Raw genomic sequence first — 19,609 nt, 5'->3', positions numbered from 1 at the left:
CAGAGGTAAACCCAACCACTATCTGAGAGTGTGCACTAAGTAAACCCTGCATTGTGACGCTAGCTAACAAAAGACCACAAGAAGGTAAACCAGCCTAAATTGCTCATAGCTGACTGCTGACCAACTCAACCAAAAAGGCCAAAAGGTCTCTTCCAAAGAAATCAAACTTGAAACCTTGTGGTTACCAAGCCAACAGTCCAACCAACTATGATCTAGATTGCAGAACAGGTATGAATCATCAGCAAGGAAGCATGATAAATAATGCAAGATCATATGAGAGTTGAAACTTATAAGTTGATAAAAATAAAAGAATTGTAACAATGAAATCCAAATCAACTCCTTGCCTTTCTCAAGGTTTCATACATCCAACATGTGAACAACAAACACAGAAAAACAAAGGTAGAAGAGAATATAAGGTGGTAATCTGCAGCCTGACTCGATAGGAAAAGCCCATTCCATCATAAAAAACCATTGTTCTTCGAGAATTAGAAGCACTTCCTGTGAACAATTGACGGGCCAGACTCGTCGTACTCTGCCTTGGCAATCCACATCTGCACCCAAAAAAAAAAAACCCAGCAATTAGCATATTGAACAGTATGTTTCAAATGTGTGTGTCGTTTTCGTTTGAAGGGTGTGTAGAAGTTGAACCTGCTGGAATGTGCTAAGAGAAGCCAAGATGGAGCCGCCAATCCAGACGCTGTATTTCCTCTCGGGCGGTGCCACCACCTTGATCTTCATGCTACTCGGGGCCAAAGCTGTAATCTCCTTGCTCATTCTATCAGCGATACCGGGGAACATGGTGGAACCACCACTAAGTACTATGTTTCCATACAGGTCCTTCCTAATATCGACATCACATTTCATGATCGAGTTGTATGTGGTCTCGTGGATTCCTGCTGCTTCCATTCCAATCATCGAAGGCTGGAAAAGCACCTCGGGGCATCGGAAACGCTCAGCACCTATGGTGATCACTTGCCCATCGGGGAGCTCGTAGCTTTTTTCCACAGTAGAGCTAGTCCTCGAAGTCTCCAGCTCTTGCTCATAGTCGAGGGCTATGTAAGCGAGCTTTTCTTTCATGTCTCTCACAATTTCCCGCTCAGCTGTGGTGGTGAAAGAGTAGCCACGCTCCGTGAGGATTTTCATCAAATGATCGGTCAAGTCCCGGCCAGCCAAATCAAGACGAAGGATGGCATGGGGAAGGGCATAACCCTCGTAGATGGGGACAGTGTGACTAACACCATCACCAGAATCCAAAACAATACCTGAAAACGAAAAACGGAAGTACTAATTTGCAGATGAATATATTAAGAGAAGGTTCGATTTTAGAAATACTAAAGAATTTTAAGATAACAAAAGAAGCACCCCTGCCCTTTTAGGGTTTTTCCTGTGATATGGACCATATGTTTATGAATTCGAAACACTCCTACGAACTGAGACTAAATAAAACGATAACTCTCTGCAACGTTCTTACCAGTAGTACGGCCACTAGCATACAGGGAAAGAACAGCTTGAATGGCAACATACATAGCCGGGGCGTTGAACGTCTCAAACATAATTTGGGTCATCTTTTCCCGATTAGCCTTAGGGTTAAGAGGTGCTTCGGTCAAGAGTACCGGGTGCTCCTCGGGGGCCACACGAAGCTCATTATAAAACGTGTGATGCCATATCTTCTCCATATCATCCCAGTTGTTAACAATTCCGTGCTCAATTGGGTATTTCAGGGTTAAAATTCCCCGCTTCGACTGAGCTTCATCTCCCACATACGCATCCTTTTGACCCATACCCACCATCACACCCGTATGGCGAGGACGACCAACAATGCTAGGGAACACAGCCCTCGGAGCATCATCTCCAGCAAACCCAGCCTAAAAATCGAACCAACATACCAATCTTTAGACTTAATTGAATAGAGAAACAGAGCCCGGATTTCACAAAATCATTAAACGACATAGCAGCTCATCAACTCTATAACAGTAAAACATCCACCTTCACCAAAAACACAAACATTAGACCAGTACCTTGACCATTCCTGTCCCATTGTCACAGACAAGTGGTTGAATATCATCTGCCTCGGCCATCTTATGCTACTTCCTGCAGGAAAATTGTAGCTTCCGTAAAAGAAAGAACAGTCATATAATCCCAACATCTCGGTTGTCTACCACCAAATATAAACCTCAAACTACAAAAAACTCGGTGCAACGTTCTTTGTCAACTTTGTCAAAAAGTCCAGAATAAAACTATAAAAGACATACAAGCTCCATAGATACACTAGACTATGATAAACAAGTAACAAGATTTTAAGGGCAACCCCATCCAAATTGGTCGCGGATTATTAGCTTATAATCACAAGATTTCAAGTTAAACTCGTATGTGAGTTTTCTATTGACCTTCTTGATTTAGCTTATAACCACAAGATTTCACACAAAGCACACATTAATTCAGATAGTAGCAGACTTCCCCGTAAATCAAATCAAGGTAACAAGATTATCCAAAAACTTTCAAAAAAAAAAAAAAAAGATTATCCAAAAACATACATAATGAAAAATGAATAAACCAATTCAATATTTCAGGTATAAACTATCATGCCATAAGAAAATTTCAGTGCTAATTGTGAGAAACAGATAAGAGCTTTGTGAACATTTGGTTCAGAAACTATAAAATCTTTGCGGTAAGAATAACCAACCAATCATTTCCACAGCAGCAACTCAAAAATCAGTAACTTTTCACTGTTGTGCCGCCATTATTACGCAGCAAGAAAATCAAGAACGCAATATTATCTAAAAATAGATCCATCAACGAATGCATCATAGATGGGAGTGAAAGCGAAAGCTACCTCTCTAGAAGTCGGAATCGGAGAGAAGAGAGAGAGAAAGACAGACAACGGCGCGAAGGAATCGGAGCTCTGTTCTTCTTTCTTCTTCTTCTTCTTGCTTCTGGTGTTAGCTGTATAGCTTCTCTGTAGGGGTTATAGAAGAAAGAGAACGAATTTGGACCGTTGGATTGAAGAGGCAGTCTGGATCTTACGGACGTGGGGGCCATCATTAGTCATCTACTTCATGACTTCATCTGTGGTCCCCACTGCCTGCCCCCTCTCTACGCCTTTTTCTCTCATTTTGTACTATTTTTCCATTTTAATTTTCATTTCAAGTTTCAAGAAATGGATTATTACTTATTTCATTAATTTTGAGTTTTTTTTTTTCATTTTCTTTTCTTTAAAAAATAAAATATGTGCACGGATTGCATAAGAGGTAAACCGCAAAGATTATTGGCAAAAATTAAAATTATAATAATCTGATAAAAGATTATAAGAACCATATTCAATTCATTCAGTTACTTTTTTGTTTAAATTTAATTTAAAATTTTTTTGACATATCATAAGAAGGAATATCCATTTCGCTTTTCATTATTCTGCTAATAATTATATCCAAAAGAAAAAATAATTTTTACGTATAAAATATTATTGATTATTACAACATGAATGCAGAAGTTTTTTTAATGTTAAAAAACAAAAGAAATGTTTTTTTTGTGGTTTGGTAATTTAATAATAATAATTTTATTATGTGGCTGGTTGAGTTGAAGAATTTGGACCTGGAAATGGATTGTGAATCCCGTGGCAGCTGCTCTCTGCATTTATGCATTTTGTTGTTTTCTCCCATAGCACATTCATGAATTTTCCAAATTAAAATACAAGTTTTTTTTTTTTTTTTTTTAAGATAGAGAAACTCGTAATCATTGTTTGATGGTATGTACTAGATAAACTTCGTTCGTATGTAATAGTCTCTGCAAATTACACATGAGAGACTCGAGAGATATTATTATCCTACTTTTATTAATAGAGTTATGATTTCTTTCAATAAAAGCTTTACTTTTGATTCATGACATTAAAACTCTTACTAATAATCTAGTAAAAAAAGGAAAAATATTATTTAGAGAGAAAAAAAAGTTGCATATGTGTTGTGTGTCCTAAAGAAAAATGGCTTTTGAAGTGAATTGTGGGTAGAACAGAACAGCTTTCCACAGGCTAGCAAGAAAATATTCTCCAACTCAGATGTTCTATCTTTCCTTCATCCAATAGTTGTCATCTACTCAAACATTTCTGTCATTAAAGTTTTCATTTTGGAATGAAATTATTCTAAATTATAAATGATATATATGGGCTGCAGCTCAATCTATATTATTTTTCTTGCACTTGCTTTTGCTTTTGAAGCAAGCTTACCAAGCAGACAAGTAGGCAACCTAAAACTTTAGTTGGCTTTACAGCAAGGCAAAAAGAAAGAAAATGTCTGATTGCTCATAAGACATAACTTTAGATTATTATTATTATTATTTTTTTGGGATATGTAAATCATGCTTGATTAAATCCAATTTTCAAAAAGAAGCAAATTAAGAGCTCACTGGATTCATATCTGTCAAATGCAAGCATACAATACAAGTATACAACCATGGCAGATGTTTCTTTCCATTACCAGAAAATATGGTAAATAAACTGAGCACTACAAAGAAAAACAAATTTGAACCTGTCATTGCACCAATTTGCATATATCTTCATATTCAATAGCCTTGAGCACCTTCCCGTCGTATATACCTTTCTCAATTTGCACCTTGGCAGCGAACTTATCTGTATCAATGGATAACAACCTTGCATTTGATCCACGATAAGCCCCGTTAACTATCTTCACAAGACCGCCAATTTGGGGAATTACTGTTTCGAGCTCTTCCTGATCAACTCTGAGGACATGCTTGTTTTCGAGGATTTCAATTTCCCCTACATACTTATCAATCACCTTCCTAACTACACCCTTTTGCTTATAGTATCCCTTGTTAGCTAATGCCTTGCTCATTACCTTCACTATTATTCCCTCGCATAACCAATAATCCTTTCTATTTTGCTTTTCCTTTGCCTGTTCTTGCTCTCTCATCAGCTCATCCAATGTTGAGCTGCCACCCCCGCTTACCCCACTACCACCTTTACCAATCTTTTCAGTATCTTTCCTACCTTCTTCACGGTTATCCATCACATCAAATACAGACTTTGAACTTTCAGATCTCTCTTTAACATTGGATTTTGACAAGGCCAAAGACAGCTTGATTTTCTGGTCAGTCTCTGATTTTTGCAAAGGCTTGAGCTCTGGTTCCAATTTCTGCTGAGAACCGTTCTCGTCTGTTGCACCCATCAACTGTTCTGCCCGCTCTCTCTGCTTCTTAATCTCCCTCTCTTGCTTCTCTTCCTCCACGATGTCAGCCCTCATTCTCTTGTTCTTCATCTTCTCCTTGAAAAGGGTCTCCGAATCTCTATCTATATACGTAATAAACCACCCCTTGGGGGTCTCCTCAACTTTACACTTGCCAGCCCTCCCCAAATGCTTCACAAAGTCCGTCAGAGTCGCCCACTGCGTAGAATTCATATGCACGTGATGCCGATCAGCAATGTACTCGTTGTACACAACCGTGGCAGCCACACGGCTGAAGCGGTGGCTGCGCTTCATGTGTTCGAGGAACGAATCCTCAAACTCCTCCGAGTAGCCACTGACGATCCGTTCAGGGTTCTGGCCGAACACCTCCATTTGGCGCTGGTGGGACTCGCTCATACAATGGCACTTGAATCCATTTTCGTCCCTGCATTGCTTCTGGCACATCTGGCAGTACCATCGCAGCTTCTGCAGACCCTTCGCTTTGATTCTGTTGGCGATTGCTTTTGGGGTCAAGAACTCGTTTTTCCCCATGATTTAGAAAATCAGAGTGGTTTGAGATTTCCCTGCGCACAATTAGCAGCAGATCTTATAAGAAGTGATAAGCTTAACAGTTGGTTAATACATCTATATTCACATCAGAATTAGGACTTGCAGAATCCGTACCATACAAATCCCCTCATCCATCAAACCAATCAAAGAATCCAAATGAATAAAATGGAAGAATCTGAGGTTTAAGTGAATCACAGATTATGAATACAAAAACCTAGATAAAATTGAATCTTTGGATTTGATATTATGGGCGAAGAAACCCTAGAAACGAGAGAGGAATTGAACGTAGCTAGGGGTGGGCGTGAGTACCTTGGTCGACAGGAGAGGATACCGGAGCTGTGGTTGCTTGGAGCAGGCGAGGTGCGGAGTCGATTGGAGGCTTGGTCGTCGCACTGTCACAGCGTCACTGCGTTGGTCGCTTGGAGCAGGTGAGCCGCGGAATCGCGAACGGCGGAGCAAGGCAGCGGTCAGCGGTGTTCTTCTCCGTTCGATTTTGCGTCGATGGAAATGTAGGGTTGGAATTAGGGATTTGGCTTTTGGTTGCGTCGATGGAAATCTGGGTTTGGAATTAGGGAATTGCCTATTATTATTATTACTATTAATATTGCTTTTTTGTTTTTGTTTTTTTTTTTTTAAATAACTTACTATTAATATTGCTATTGCTATTCCTATTCCTACTTAGGAAACTTTCACTCATTGGGTACTAAAGAATTGACTAATCTACCATTAACTAATAGCATTGCTCTATCATCAAGCAGTGTTTGGTTGACTATCAAATTGCTCCAGTAGTTCGGTACTTAATCGAATCAAACTGTCTAGTCCTAGACGTATATATCGTTGATTTTTTGGAATTTAGTGGGGTGAAAGATTAAAAGATTTCTGAAAGAGCGTTCATGTGACCTAAGGTTTATAACCCAACACGATAGCAGCGTCAGATACTTTCTAGTCAAAATAAAATTGTTTTAAGAATGACAAACAATCTCAAAAAATTGATGAAAATAGATGACCATGCGATTATGTGAATAGAGACGCAAAGTATAATTTAAGTATCACACAATTTATCTATCATAAAATTGCTAAAAATAAAATAAAACTATTTTTAAAGTGTTCCTTTAAAAAAAAAATACTCCTAATTGTTTGTTTTTTTAAAACCATTCTTATTAATAAAAGAACTTGATTCAAATTAAGTTAATTGGATTAAAAATTAAATTAATCGCAGTTTTAAAGATCACATTATATTAAATTGATAAGCAGAAAAATTAAAATGAATTGAAAAAAAAAAAAAAAAACAGATAAAAAAATTGTATCCTCTATAGTGTTACTGGACAGGTTCTTCCAAGTATATAAACCTGCCGCTGAAATATCAAATATTTAACAACCTGAAGCTTTCATAAGCGGATACTATTCAACTTCATTTCATTTCAACTAAGTTCAGTGCAGGAGTTTCCAGCAATTCCAAGTCTATCAAACAAAGGATGTTTGAGAAGGCAATTATTATTTCTTCTCTTGTTCTTGCTTAGCCCCATCAATGCTTTCTACTGGTGGTAGGGTCTGCAATGCAACATCACCATGAGTTAAGCAAAGCAATGAGAGGAAGAGTAAGAAGAGGAGTGACAGACAAGTAAGGAAGGGGAAGAGAAAAAGTGTGTGAGTTTCAGTAACAGCAAGGCCCCAAGAAATACAACTCCACAATAATGTAAAGATTTGGGAACGACTAATATGAATTTTCTGAGTCTGGTGTCAAAAATAGCAGTATAAACCAATGGCCAAACTTTGACAGTTTGACCCTTATTTGCGTGCAGAATCTGGAAAAAAAAAAGAAAAAAAAAAGAAGCTATTGCTGGAGAGGTTTTTAAAGAACATGTGGTTGCTGCTACAAGATTGAAACAAACTACAGCATTCATATTGTTCTTGCATCAAAATTTCACTGCTTGATGGATAAATGCACACTTGAATCATAAGCCAGAAACAATGAACCCCAATTGAACATAAGTATATCAGAATGTTGAATGTATATATAGAGCAATATCAAAAGCTATGGGAGGATAACTATTGTTTGTTTGTTTTTTACTATTTTGGCATCTCTCAAGACATTCATGAAGCATCTAAAAGTTCCATGTATATCAAACTCAGGCTAATGGGAGGAAATTAATTTGTCTTTAGGTGTTCCTGCTTAGCCCTGTCAATGCATTCTACCGGAGTAATGATTAATTGCTTAAATGTTATATACAGAATCCGTTTTCCTTCTTTCTATCTCAGCTTTTTCTTAAGCGTAGTATAGAAGACATTTTATGCTCCTCAATAATAGTTGAGTAGCCAATCATTCCTCTAATTCTAGCGGGTTGCAAATCCGCTCCCCAATATGCTCCTCAGTCATTGGTGTTAGTAGCAGTTAACTCAAATTTTGGAGGGCATACAATTCCAAAGTGCATCTCAGACTGATTTGGCTATTCAATTCTGAAATACCATTTTCCCTTAAGCTCAACTAACAACTTACTTAAACATGCAGTGTATTATATCAAGAACAGAAAGTTATAATGCATCAAGGATTAAAGCTATGAATGTAACTAACCAGTATGGAATAACGCTGGTTATTTTATCAGATTCTCTAAGAGGCATTTTATCATACAGCTAGGAGGAGTGGACAGATAGCTAGTGAGGCATGAAAATGAGGTATTAAAATCACATATCGCACAAGACACACAAAATTCTCAGAATTAAACATTCATTACGAGTACGGAAACTGATACAATTTCACCACAAAGAGCATTAGTTCATCATCCAGGAGAAATAGAGGAATTAGTGGGGAAGGGAGTACCAAATCAGGTTTGAAGAAGTTGTGGACAACGGAGGCGCCGGTGAGTAACGAAGCAACAACTACAACGCAGGACCAAGCGAGCGACGGAGTTCCCGTCGGCTTACTCCCTCCGCCGAATCTCTTATTCATCTCCGACGACCAGTCTCCCTCGGTTTCTCTCTTCAAACGGAAATCTGGCTCCTAAGCAGATTCATGGGCCTCCTAATTTCTCTTGTCAAATCCTTTCAAAAGGCAATATGGCCATTTAAGCCCAAATGTTTTTCGGAGAATAATTAATTTATGATAATGCCCTAGGTTTTTTTTTTAGTTTAAATTGGTTAGTTATTGACAACTTAAAGAGCGTTTGATACTTTTCTATTGCCCGCATAGACAGCTCAACTGGTTACTGGAGTGAAGTTTGGGAAAAGAAATATGGGTGTAACCTCTCAAAGTCTTTTGTGTTCAATTGAGTTATCATGATTTACATCATCGCAATGTTTTGTCGGGCGGAGGCGTGGATGCCCTTCCTATTAATTAAATTTATGGAAAAATTATGTAGCATTTTTCTAAAAATACATGAAGAAACTTTATTTCATTTTGTACATAGGATATTGCTAACACTTTTTCTCATGTGAGTCCAATCAAATTAAATACTAACTACATTTAGGTGGATAAAGAAATGTCATTGCTCACATAGACAACTCAGTTAATTCATAAGTGATAAATTATGATCGAGCAAGGAAACATAATTGAGTTAATCATAAATCATACATAATGCTATGTTTCATGTACAATAACATTAGTAACACCAATTATTTTAGTGCCAACCCAACATTTTGGTTACATAAAGTTCTTTATTCTAATTTCAAATATCCAACTAACATTAAATAAGTCGTGAACAACATGCACCTAAACCACTTGTAATTAAAAATAGTACACACGAACGATAATCTGAACGAAAACATTGTAAATAGGGGAAATTTTGGGCAGAAATTAATGCCGGAAGATGAGAAAACTTGAAATAATCCGACACCATTATCCAATTTAATCCATGCATGCAGAGAACAATATAATCTACTCATCAATATATCAGGCTCTCTTAGGAAGAGCATACGATGAGAAGACGGACGAGGTGGCAGCAAACAAGAAACCTATTAAGCAAAGTCTAGCCGCCACACTTGCCTTGTTGGCAAATTTATCCATGTCGTCCTCGACATATGTGTTGTTCATAACCGTTTCCTTATGTTTATTCATCATGTTGTTCTGTTTCTTAAGTTCTTGGGTAATGGCAAGGCTTACAGCCGCTCCTGTGGCCAGAAGGTACGAAACAACCTGCAACACATTATAGACAAGACAGTCTGATTCTGTTAAAATTTAAATAGTGTCCGAGGAATAGCTAATTATATCACCCACCGGAAAGATAAAAGAATAGAATAATAAAACAGAGTAAACTAGAATTAATATAAAACTAAAAAATTTTATATGACCAATCTGATTTATAACCAACAATGAAAAGCATATATTTATACTATACGCTAACTAAATCTGAGAATATAGTAAAAAACTCAACAAATTAAATTCTATTTCATAAAAATCTGTAACTGTAATTTCTAACACGTCGGCCTCAAGCTAGAGCACATGGATTCGAAAAGCTAGCAAATTAACATAATATGTAGCCTCATCCCCAATTTGCAACTAACAAAATTTAATGACCAGCAATCTCATGATTGAACTCATCGGGAAAACAATGATACGACATACCAAGATAATCATGGTAATGCCAACAAAAAATTTATGAAAAACGTACTCATTGCCCTTGGGAAGTAATATGGCAATAGACAACATCGAATGCTAAAACAAAGACTCTTGAAAAACACTGAGATTAGACACTTAAAAGTTGTTGATTGAAGGCTATTGTTTTGATACCATGCTAAAATTTAAATAAGGTCCGACGTGTGGCTAATGATACCACTCGACGGAAAGGCAATAATAGGAAAAAAAAACAGCAGTAGAATGAGAATTAATATAAAACTAGAAAAATTTATATGACTAGTATAATCTATAACAAAAACATGTATTTATAAGCTTATTATGATAACAACTAAAGATATGTTTGGAAAGCAAGAAAATGACTTTTGAAAAATGTTTTCCGAAAAAATGAGTCAATTTCTAACATTGTCATTTTCTGTGTTTGGTTGCACAGCAGAAAATTGTCTTTTATGTGTTTGGTTCATTTTTTGAAAAATGAGTAGAATTGTATAATTAAACATTTTAAATATTTTATTTAGAATATTTATTATTCATTGAAAAAAAACTGGTTTCCAGTGGAAACCAGCCTTATGGTTCCCGCCGAAAATCTTGTTTTGAGTGTGGTGGAAAATGACTAGATTTTTCCAGTCAAAAAAAAAAATGTTTTTCGTTGACTGAATTTTCCAATTGCTTCCAAACACAACCTAAATCTAAAAATACAGTAAAATAACCAAACAAACTAAATTCTATCTCATAAAAATCTATCACTATAATTTCTAACACATTTTAACTAAAATTAAAGTTAAAACGGATAGTAACACTATATATACATTCAACATATGTTAGTTGAATTTATATACGGACCTTGTCACCAAAAAAGACAAACTCGGAGAAACGCTCTCCCCCAATGCGTTTTCCAGTGCAGGCTTGGGAGATGGCAAATGCAGTTTGAAGAAGAGTATATGCTAATCCCAGAATCAGTGTGGCAGCTAGGTACCTGCACATATATAAAAGCAATCATCATCCTTATATGTTTGTGAGTATACATGCATGTTGTTAATACACAGTTACAAGTTCGCCTCTCCAACGACAACGTTTAATGATAGTTTTTTTTATCGTTTCTTGATTTGAACTGGTCAGTTATGAATATCTTTTAATTTACTCGCTAAAATCACAAAGCAAGATTTATTCAGTACGCACACTCGAATAGTGGTTGCAGGTTTCTTAAAAGGTTAAGTAATTACCTATAGGCAGTGAAATTATGAAACTTAAGCTTGATCTTTACACCACCAAAATCAGGTAGAGTAACGGTGTTGGTAGTGATTAGGATGAGCGATGCCAACAGGAAAACCAACGTTAGAATCCTAACGATCAACACGGCTACTGGTGACGTGGCCATGTCGCTAAAACTCTTCGCTTCTTTCTCGTATGTATTAATTGTGTACTATGTAGCAGTATTGGATACTTGCATACATTATCAACTGGATGGGCTTTTATAGGAGGCGTTAACGGCTGTCTAAACGTTGACTCTGAAGGCCCACCCAACGAAGTCAATGACCACATAACTCGACTCCGGCGTGGGACCCCACTGGTTTTCCGGAGCTCCCACGCACACGGAAAGCAAGCAAGGCCCATGAGTACTTATCCATTGACCCAAACCATGTCCTTACTTCCGAGTGTCACATTTGTGTCTGACCGTCTCATAAATCTTTATCTGTGATTCTGTGAGACAGGTCGAGTCGGCGGGTTAAATGAATATGCAAATGTAATACTAATTAAGAATAAAATGTTTGTAACTTATACGAAAAAATATACTACATTTATGCATATTCATATTAAATTTGCATGTTAGTCCAACCCAATTTGACCGGTCTTACACAATTTTTTTTTCTACATCTAAGGGTTTACTTAACTTGAACGTGCGATCAGGTTTATTTAACTTGTACGTGGGAATAGGGTAGAATAAGAGTTCTCCAATGAAAATTTTATCTATATTTTTATTTTGCTACTCCAAATAATATACTAAATAAATACAATAAGAGCAAATGCTGAATGGTAAGGTTATAACGGAAATACAAAATTATGTTGGTGTATTAATATGAATTGGTCAATAACTTGTACATTTTGATTTATTCCTTGTACAATTATAAGACATTTTCAAAATTATCATCTTCCACTTTTTACTTTTCCATTTATATTGTACAAATTTTAGTAATCAAATATTCTATTAATTATTTATTATTCTTGACTTACTCGTTGCAAAATATTATTATTATAGCAATTAAATTAGTGTACACAAAATGGGCTTTGTGTCAATTTTTTTTTCTGTTCTTTTTTTTTTTCCAACTCTTTTCTTCTTTGTAGTAAGAATTAAAATATAATAATATTTACTTAATTTGATTTGTTTCTTTCAACTATATATACAAATAAAAAATAGAAAAATAAAGAAGGTGTGAAAGCTATTAATTGTTGAGTCTTCATCGTAAAATAATATGAATGACTTACTATAATTATTCTAAAAATATATTGTCTTCTATTTACTTAAAATCAAGTCAAATTTCTTGTAACACAAATTTTAATTTTCTATTCCAAATCTATATTGCTTTAATTAAAATGTACATTTTATTACAAGTTGATCTACTATATATGTATGAGACAAAATTTCTCTCTATTTTAAGAATTTAAATGCAAAAATTTCATTATCTAATGAATCTTATAGGAAACAAAATAATAATTCAAAAATATTAATGAGAATTTATAAGATGAATATATAGTTCACTTTATTATAGTGGTCAGAAATTCTAATGATTTTCAGCAATGTCTATGATATTTTTTGAGAAAATAACATTACTTAATTAATTATATGTATGCATGCACTAATGTTTTTAGAATCTACCATTTAAATGGGACAATCAAAACTTAGTTGTATTAGTCTTATTATGCAATATATGAGTAACAATGGAATACGAAAAATGATGTAACATATTTCAAAAAATACAAAAAAAAAAAAAAACTTTATTTGATTTTGTAAAGAAGACATTGCTAACACTTCTTTTCATGTGAGTTCAATCAAATAATACTAATTACTACTATGAAATGGGCGGCTGTGTGTTGGTGTGTCTGGAAGGGGAGGAATGAAGTGATTTGGAATAATGTGGCTTGGTCAGTGACGTCCGAAACTGCATCCTTTAACAGTAGTGGGTTTTTTGTCACAGCTCCTATTACTACTGTTGTCTCTCCAGTCGACAATGTTCTAAAAGTCTATGTAGATGCGGCTGTTTTTCCAGATATCAGGAGAGCATTTTACGGTGTGGTTGTTAATGATGGACATGGGGTTTTTGTAGCTGCAACTAATGGTCACTTACAGTGCTTAGCTGATCCACATTTAGCAGAGGCCCTTGCAATTAAAGAAGCTTTATCATGGTGCAAGGACATAAATTTTGCAAGGATTTCTATTTTCTCGGATTGTCAGATTGTTTGCAATTTATTTAATGGTTCATTGCCAGATCATTCATATGCAGGATGTGTTATTAATGAGTGTAGAACTCTAAAACGACACTTTGAGGTGGTGTCTCTTCAGTTTATTCAGCAATCAACGAATAAGTTAGCTCATGCATTAGCTCGGGCAGCTCGTTCTCAGTCTGATTCTTCTAGTTGGTTTTCCTCTATTCCGTTATGTATTGAAAATTTTTATTAATATAATGGTTCGTTGTTTTAAAAAAACAAAAAATAATACTAATTACATTTGATTGGAACAAATCCAACATGTCATAATGCATGTAACTATAAATTTAGACCCAAGGAGATAGATGCACCTAAACCATCTCTAAAAACAATACACACATACAGGAACAATCTTAACAAATTAAAAACATTGGAAGATGGAAAATCTTGATATAAATATATAATAGTCCGACGGCAATTCAATCTATGCATGCATGCAGAGAACAATCCAATCAATCATCAGACTCTCTTAGGAAGAGCATACGATGAGAAGACGGAGGAGGCGGCAGCAAACAAGAAACCGATGAAGCAAAGACTAGCCGCCGCGTTTCCCATGTTCAGAAATTTTTCCATGTCCTTCACCGGCTCGTTTCTCTTCAATTCTACCGTCATGCCAAAACTCGCCGCCGCTCCCGTCGCAAGAAGGTACGAAACAACCTGCAATAAAGCACACATTTAATTCTGATACTAAATTAAATGATGTGTATAGTATCATTAGTTTTGATATCAAATTAAATGATATGTATAGTATTGTTAGTTAATTTATATGTGTGTATGCACCTTGTCACCATAAAAGTCAAAGAGGCAGAAACCCTCTCCGCCAATGCGGTTTCCAGTGCTGACTTGGAAGATGGAAAATGCAGTTTGGAGAAGAGTATATGCTATTCCCAGAACCACTGTAGAAACTAGGTACCTGCAGCAATAATAACATCAATCATGCATCCATACATGAATGGTCGCTTTGGATACATATAAAATTAAAATCTCATGTCTCTCATCTAGGGTTCATACTCTCACCTTACATAAATTGTGAATGCTTTAAAATCAATATGATTCACTAGTCCCTTAGATGGGAGAACGGAGAACCAGGAGTACTCTACTCACAAGAAGTCACTGGTCCTGATAAGTGGGCGAAATTTTCACACTGTCATTGTTAAAATTTGGTCATTTCTCCATAGGTGCAATCTTTCACCGAAAATTAATTGAGCCACCCGGCTCACGGCATAATTAATTATATTAAGAGAGAAAGGATTAAGGTAGGTAATTACCGATAAGCATAGAGATCATTAAACTTGATCTTTGAACCCCCATCGTAATCGGAAGAAGATATAGTAACGTTGTTGGTAGTGATTAATATGAGCGAAATCAACAGGCAAACGAACGTCAGAACCCTAACGGCCAGCACGACTACCGGCGAGATCGCCGTCGATGGTGGTGGCGCCATTTCCGTCGCTAATTCTGATCTCTTCGCTTCTCCGTCGTAGTTGAGTATTGGATACTTCTATACATCAACTAACTGGGGTTGCATGTTTTTATAGGAGGCGTTAACGGCAATCTAAACGTTGACTTTGAACGCGCTCCAACTAAGTCAACGACCATACAACTCGACTCCGGCGTTGGACCACAGGTTTTCCGGCGCTCACACATGGGAAGCATGCAAGGCCGTAAGTTTACCTTGACTTTGCACGTCGATTAAGTATCCATTGACCCGAAATTAACGGCGTTTCGGCATTCCGTGTCCTTGCCTCGAAGGGTTTACATAACTTAATTGTACAGTTGTACGTGTGATGCCGTTGAAATGGTCAATTTCCTTAACGGCACGGCAGAACGAGGAGTAAGACTTTGCGGCTTCTCCGGTTGGAAGTGATTCGATGATGACGATGAAGTATACTGTAATTTCGACGCAATGTCGGATGGATGGAATTCTTAATAATTTCATCATCAAAATGTGATATACCTAGTTTTGTCGTCATTTCAAATGAAGGGTCACATGATCGAACTCAGGTTGTGGTCGGAGCATTAATTCTTTGAGCTAAGTTGAAAATGATTGAAAAAAATATAGAACAAATACTCCGGTGTAAAGAATGAACCAACCCAAACTTTTAAGCCCGACAGGTGTACGTGACAGAGACTCAAGTGAAGCATGCGAACCAATGACGACCTACCTTGGGGTCATCCATATTAGGAAGTAGAGGTCACACGGGCTGTCTCGGTTGCCAAGTCGGCATGAACAAGGTTGAATTGGCCAACGTGGTTGTTAGACGAAGACCGAGTTTCACAAAGACGTCCTATGCGCGTTGAGATTGTTAAGGAGTTAATATAAATAGTTAAGTCATCGTCCAATTTATGACACATTTTGTCTAATTCTAATACCTTTTTTTTTTTTTTTTTTTTTTAATAATATTGAAGAATTCTACTCTGAAATTCAAGAATGCTTTGTCTTTTCATCATTTGTGTCATGTTTATCCTAATTTTTTTTATTGGGTTAATTAATTCATACTCCTGTGAATTTAATTTTCTACATTAACTATATTATTTTCTCAAAAAAAAAAAAAACTATATTATTCAATAAGGCGTTTTATATTGTTTGAAAATGAATTTGTCACTTTCAAAAATATATTAGGGAAGATTGAATTCTGCCATGTCCCAATCAGCACTATACATTTATATTATCATATCCAGACCACTTGGGAGAAGCCCTAATGGAGTAATACGATATGACTACTGGCGTTCTAACCCGTGATAGATGATACGTATTTATTTAGCTTGACTCGGGGAATTAGGTAAGGATGATTATTAGGACTAGTATTATTGATTAACCAAAACGATACAAAAAATAAAAATAAAAATTTACAACTGCATCAGATCGAAACAGTCTGCTTCTAAGAGAACTTAGGCTCACCAAAATGTGATCAGGATACAATGAGAATATGTATAATGCAGAGTTACAGTACAATTACAACTACAAATGTCTAAGAGTCCTAACAAGGATGACAAAAAAAGTCACTTTTATTGTCAATGTTATGGATATGACCTTCAAAATCAACACATGTCGTGACGCTCTAAAATCATCAATTAATATAATATTATACATCTTAACCTTTTTGTTTTAATCTTACTATACAAAATGTATAGTTCCTGTACTTAGCTTATTGACACTATCTTGCAACTTGCAATCTCATTAGTTTTAATTTGGAGTATGTACATATAGCATTAATGGCAATTGGAGTATGTACTTGGAGGCACCCCAGTGGCACAAATAACGAAAAGTCTATTATTTTGTCTATTGATTTTTTGTTGACAATAGTATTTGATACTTTGATAATGAGACAAGTGGTGGGAATCTTTTATAAACTTGGTCAACTATTAATTTGTAAAATTATATAAATTAATTAATTCAATTTGATAAACTAGAATCTTTCATGACTCACGCTAAAATTTTGATTATAACTAAAAATTTCAAACGTGGGCACTACATTAACTATTTTAAAAGATTTAACTATAACTTCCAAAACTCATATATAAAATATACTTTTCAATCAAGAAGCTTATAAACTACGAGCATCTCCAATCGTATTGATTTTTTTTAATTTTTCTTTTTGTAGTTTTTGAGGTGCCAATTAACAGAGATGAGAAAATGAGAAAAAAAAAAAAAGAAAAAAAAATGTCTGGCGCAAAAAAAAAAAAAAAAAAAAAAACAAAACAAAACAAAGAAAAAAACAAACAAAAAAATGCAAACGACACGAGTGCACGCAACCGGTTGGGCGTTGAATGTGCGCCCAACGCGCACAAAGGCCCTTCTGTCATCTCTCTCATTTGGAACTCACTGCACAAAAAACTAGTCATTGCATGCCGGACAAAAAATCACCTAAAAAACCATTGCCCATAGCAACAAAAAATCATCTTTAAGTTTGTTATCTGAAAAAATCATCAAAAAATCATTAATGAGGATGCCTAAGTAATTGTACAGTGTTTATATGAACTTAATTTTTAAAATGGTCCTGAAATTTTAAAATTTGTATTATTAATTTTTAATTTGACTATAATTAATTCTAAGACTTTGATTTTATTATTATTATTATTTTTTAATAAAATTGATTCTAGGTTAAGAAATATGTTTGGTATGTGTCAATTATGAGGACAAAATAATAAATTAAAATCTAACTTTTTGTGCATTTCTTCTTGATTATCGATTATTTATTTATGTATAAGTGTATATTGATGATGTCATTTTTGAATGTCTAAAATACATTGTAAATACTTGAATGTCTATAGGATCATTGCTATTAATTTCCAAACAACTTAATCTTGAAGGACATGTTTTTATTATGATATTATCTCTTCATGCTTTACGTACAATAATTATTATTCTAATGACGGGATAACCTCAACCAAGTTGGTTGGATAATTGGTGGGATAACCACAAGATTTTAAATTTAACTTCTTGACCTTTTCGATTTACTGGTCAATTATGAGCAATCATTCTTTGTAATCTTTTGACGACTACCCAAAACACATATTATGTAACAATTACGGACTTTTCCATAAATCGAAATTATTATCACGTAACTAACAACAAACGTCCATCTCTTCCTCGTAAATTTTGAGAGACACAAAGGATGATGCGGCGGTGAATCCAAATCCTCCGGCGCAAAACGTAGAAGCTATAGTCATCTTGTTAAGAAAACTTCTGGTGATGGTTGAAGCACAACGAAGGTGTTTCAAGTCCAACGTAAGACCAAATCCCGCCGCCGCTCCTGTCCCCAGTAGGATGGCCATCACCTTCTCGATCACCATTAACCCAACCCAAAATTATTCATAACAAATAAATCAGAATAATGCAAATTAAATTAATTTTTAAAAATAATAGTGGAATTTAAATACCTGGTCGAGATACGGATTAGCCTTAACCAGTCCATCTGAAGATTTATCGTCGGATTTCCCTACTATCGCTAACACAAATTGGATGAAAGAATAGACGGTTCCAATTGTATTTACAGACAGTGTGTAACTGCAACCATTCAACGTAACTTCAATCACTTATTCAGCTTAAAATTAGCTAACTTAGCAACTACAAGATTACAAGTTCAACAATCAGTGAAAGCAGTGACTTTTTTGTTTGAGTTTGTCAGCTATACACAATTTAAGCTGTTTTACTCCTTCTTTGTCAGCTAGGATCATAAACCAAGGCTTACCCAGAGCGAAAAACTTACCGATAAGCGTAAAAATCCTTGAAGGTGAGCTTGATTTTGACGTCAAAATTGTAAGGAAAGTAGTTGTAATTGTTGTTGCAAGGAAAGTAGTTGTTGTCGCAGTTGTTGTTGTTGTCGTCGCCGGAGGTGGAGGTGAGGGAGAAGATGATGGAAACCACGAGGCTGGCAAAGGAAAGTAACCTCAGTGCAAGATTTAACTTTTCCCAATGACCCATTTATCAATCTGATCTTAATTAAGAGCTGTATGTATATTTCTGCAAATTGAGACCAACGTTTTTTGCTTCAAATCCATTCTCTTCTTCACCAAGTTATATAGAAAGGTTGTGGGCTTGTGTAGGCCAGCAGCCAGCACGTTGATAAGTGATCTCATCGGGATTAATCGTCATTACAACCAAATTGATAACATATATTAATTGAGATTATTGTAACATATTGGACAAGTATCTTAAATTTTATCATTAAAATTGCATTTTTGATATTTCAGTTATACACCCGCAATACATTTTTGATATTTTAGTTCATGATGAGTTATATATATGCTTGACTATCTATAAATCTTAAGTTATGCGTGAAGTACGTAGCGATTTTAGTGATCAATCGGGAAC

The 19,609-nt window shown here is 35.6% G+C and overlaps 6 protein-coding genes across 6 annotated transcripts; 1 reads left to right on the top strand and 5 right to left on the bottom strand.

Annotated features, from left to right (window-relative positions):
- Positions 1-274: 274 nt before the first annotated feature.
- LOC116000044 (actin-like) lies at positions 275-2,958 on the bottom strand. Its single transcript, XM_031240047.1, has 5 exons — positions 2,834-2,958; positions 2,019-2,091; positions 1,472-1,865; positions 649-1,262; positions 275-551 (listed from the first exon to the last, which is right to left on the bottom strand). The coding sequence occupies exons 2-5, from the start codon at positions 2,076-2,078 to the stop codon at positions 486-488; spliced, it is 1,134 nt and encodes a 377-aa protein (XP_031095907.1). The 5' UTR covers positions 2,079-2,091; positions 2,834-2,958; the 3' UTR covers positions 275-485.
- Positions 2,959-4,365: 1,407 nt separating this feature from the next.
- LOC116000186 (KIN17-like protein) lies at positions 4,366-6,324 on the bottom strand. Its single transcript, XM_031240216.1, has 2 exons — positions 6,051-6,324; positions 4,366-5,755 (listed from the first exon to the last, which is right to left on the bottom strand). The coding sequence occupies exon 2, from the start codon at positions 5,721-5,723 to the stop codon at positions 4,521-4,523; it is 1,203 nt and encodes a 400-aa protein (XP_031096076.1). The 5' UTR covers positions 5,724-5,755; positions 6,051-6,324; the 3' UTR covers positions 4,366-4,520.
- A 2,954-nt stretch (positions 6,325-9,278) lies between these two features.
- On the bottom strand, positions 9,279-11,731 carry LOC115998613 (CASP-like protein PIMP1). The gene is made up of 3 exons (XM_031238219.1): positions 11,532-11,731; positions 11,152-11,284; positions 9,279-9,870 (listed from the first exon to the last, which is right to left on the bottom strand). Exons 1-3 carry the CDS (start codon positions 11,684-11,686, stop codon positions 9,628-9,630), a joined length of 531 nt encoding a protein of 176 aa, XP_031094079.1. The 5' UTR covers positions 11,687-11,731; the 3' UTR covers positions 9,279-9,627.
- A 1,647-nt stretch (positions 11,732-13,378) lies between these two features.
- On the top strand, positions 13,379-13,984 carry LOC115999571. The gene has a single exon (XM_031239413.1). It carries the CDS (start codon positions 13,379-13,381, stop codon positions 13,982-13,984), a length of 606 nt encoding a protein of 201 aa, XP_031095273.1.
- On the bottom strand, positions 13,959-15,306 carry LOC116000079 (CASP-like protein PIMP1). The gene is made up of 3 exons (XM_031240099.1): positions 15,060-15,306; positions 14,572-14,704; positions 13,959-14,448 (listed from the first exon to the last, which is right to left on the bottom strand). Exons 1-3 carry the CDS (start codon positions 15,233-15,235, stop codon positions 14,251-14,253), a joined length of 507 nt encoding a protein of 168 aa, XP_031095959.1. The 5' UTR covers positions 15,236-15,306; the 3' UTR covers positions 13,959-14,250.
- A 2,775-nt stretch (positions 15,307-18,081) lies between these two features.
- On the bottom strand, positions 18,082-19,270 carry LOC116000415 (CASP-like protein PIMP1). Its single transcript, XM_031240499.1, has 3 exons — positions 19,005-19,270; positions 18,676-18,802; positions 18,082-18,573 (listed from the first exon to the last, which is right to left on the bottom strand). Exons 1-3 carry the CDS (start codon positions 19,217-19,219, stop codon positions 18,361-18,363), a joined length of 555 nt encoding a protein of 184 aa, XP_031096359.1. The 5' UTR covers positions 19,220-19,270; the 3' UTR covers positions 18,082-18,360.
- Between the last annotated feature and the right edge of the window lie 339 nt (positions 19,271-19,609).

This window comes from Ipomoea triloba, chromosome 12 (genome assembly GCF_003576645.1).
Source record: "Ipomoea triloba cultivar NCNSP0323 chromosome 12, ASM357664v1".
Lineage (NCBI taxonomy): Eukaryota > Viridiplantae > Streptophyta > Magnoliopsida > Solanales > Convolvulaceae > Ipomoea > Ipomoea triloba.
This window is presented reverse-complemented; position numbering and strand designations above follow the sequence as displayed.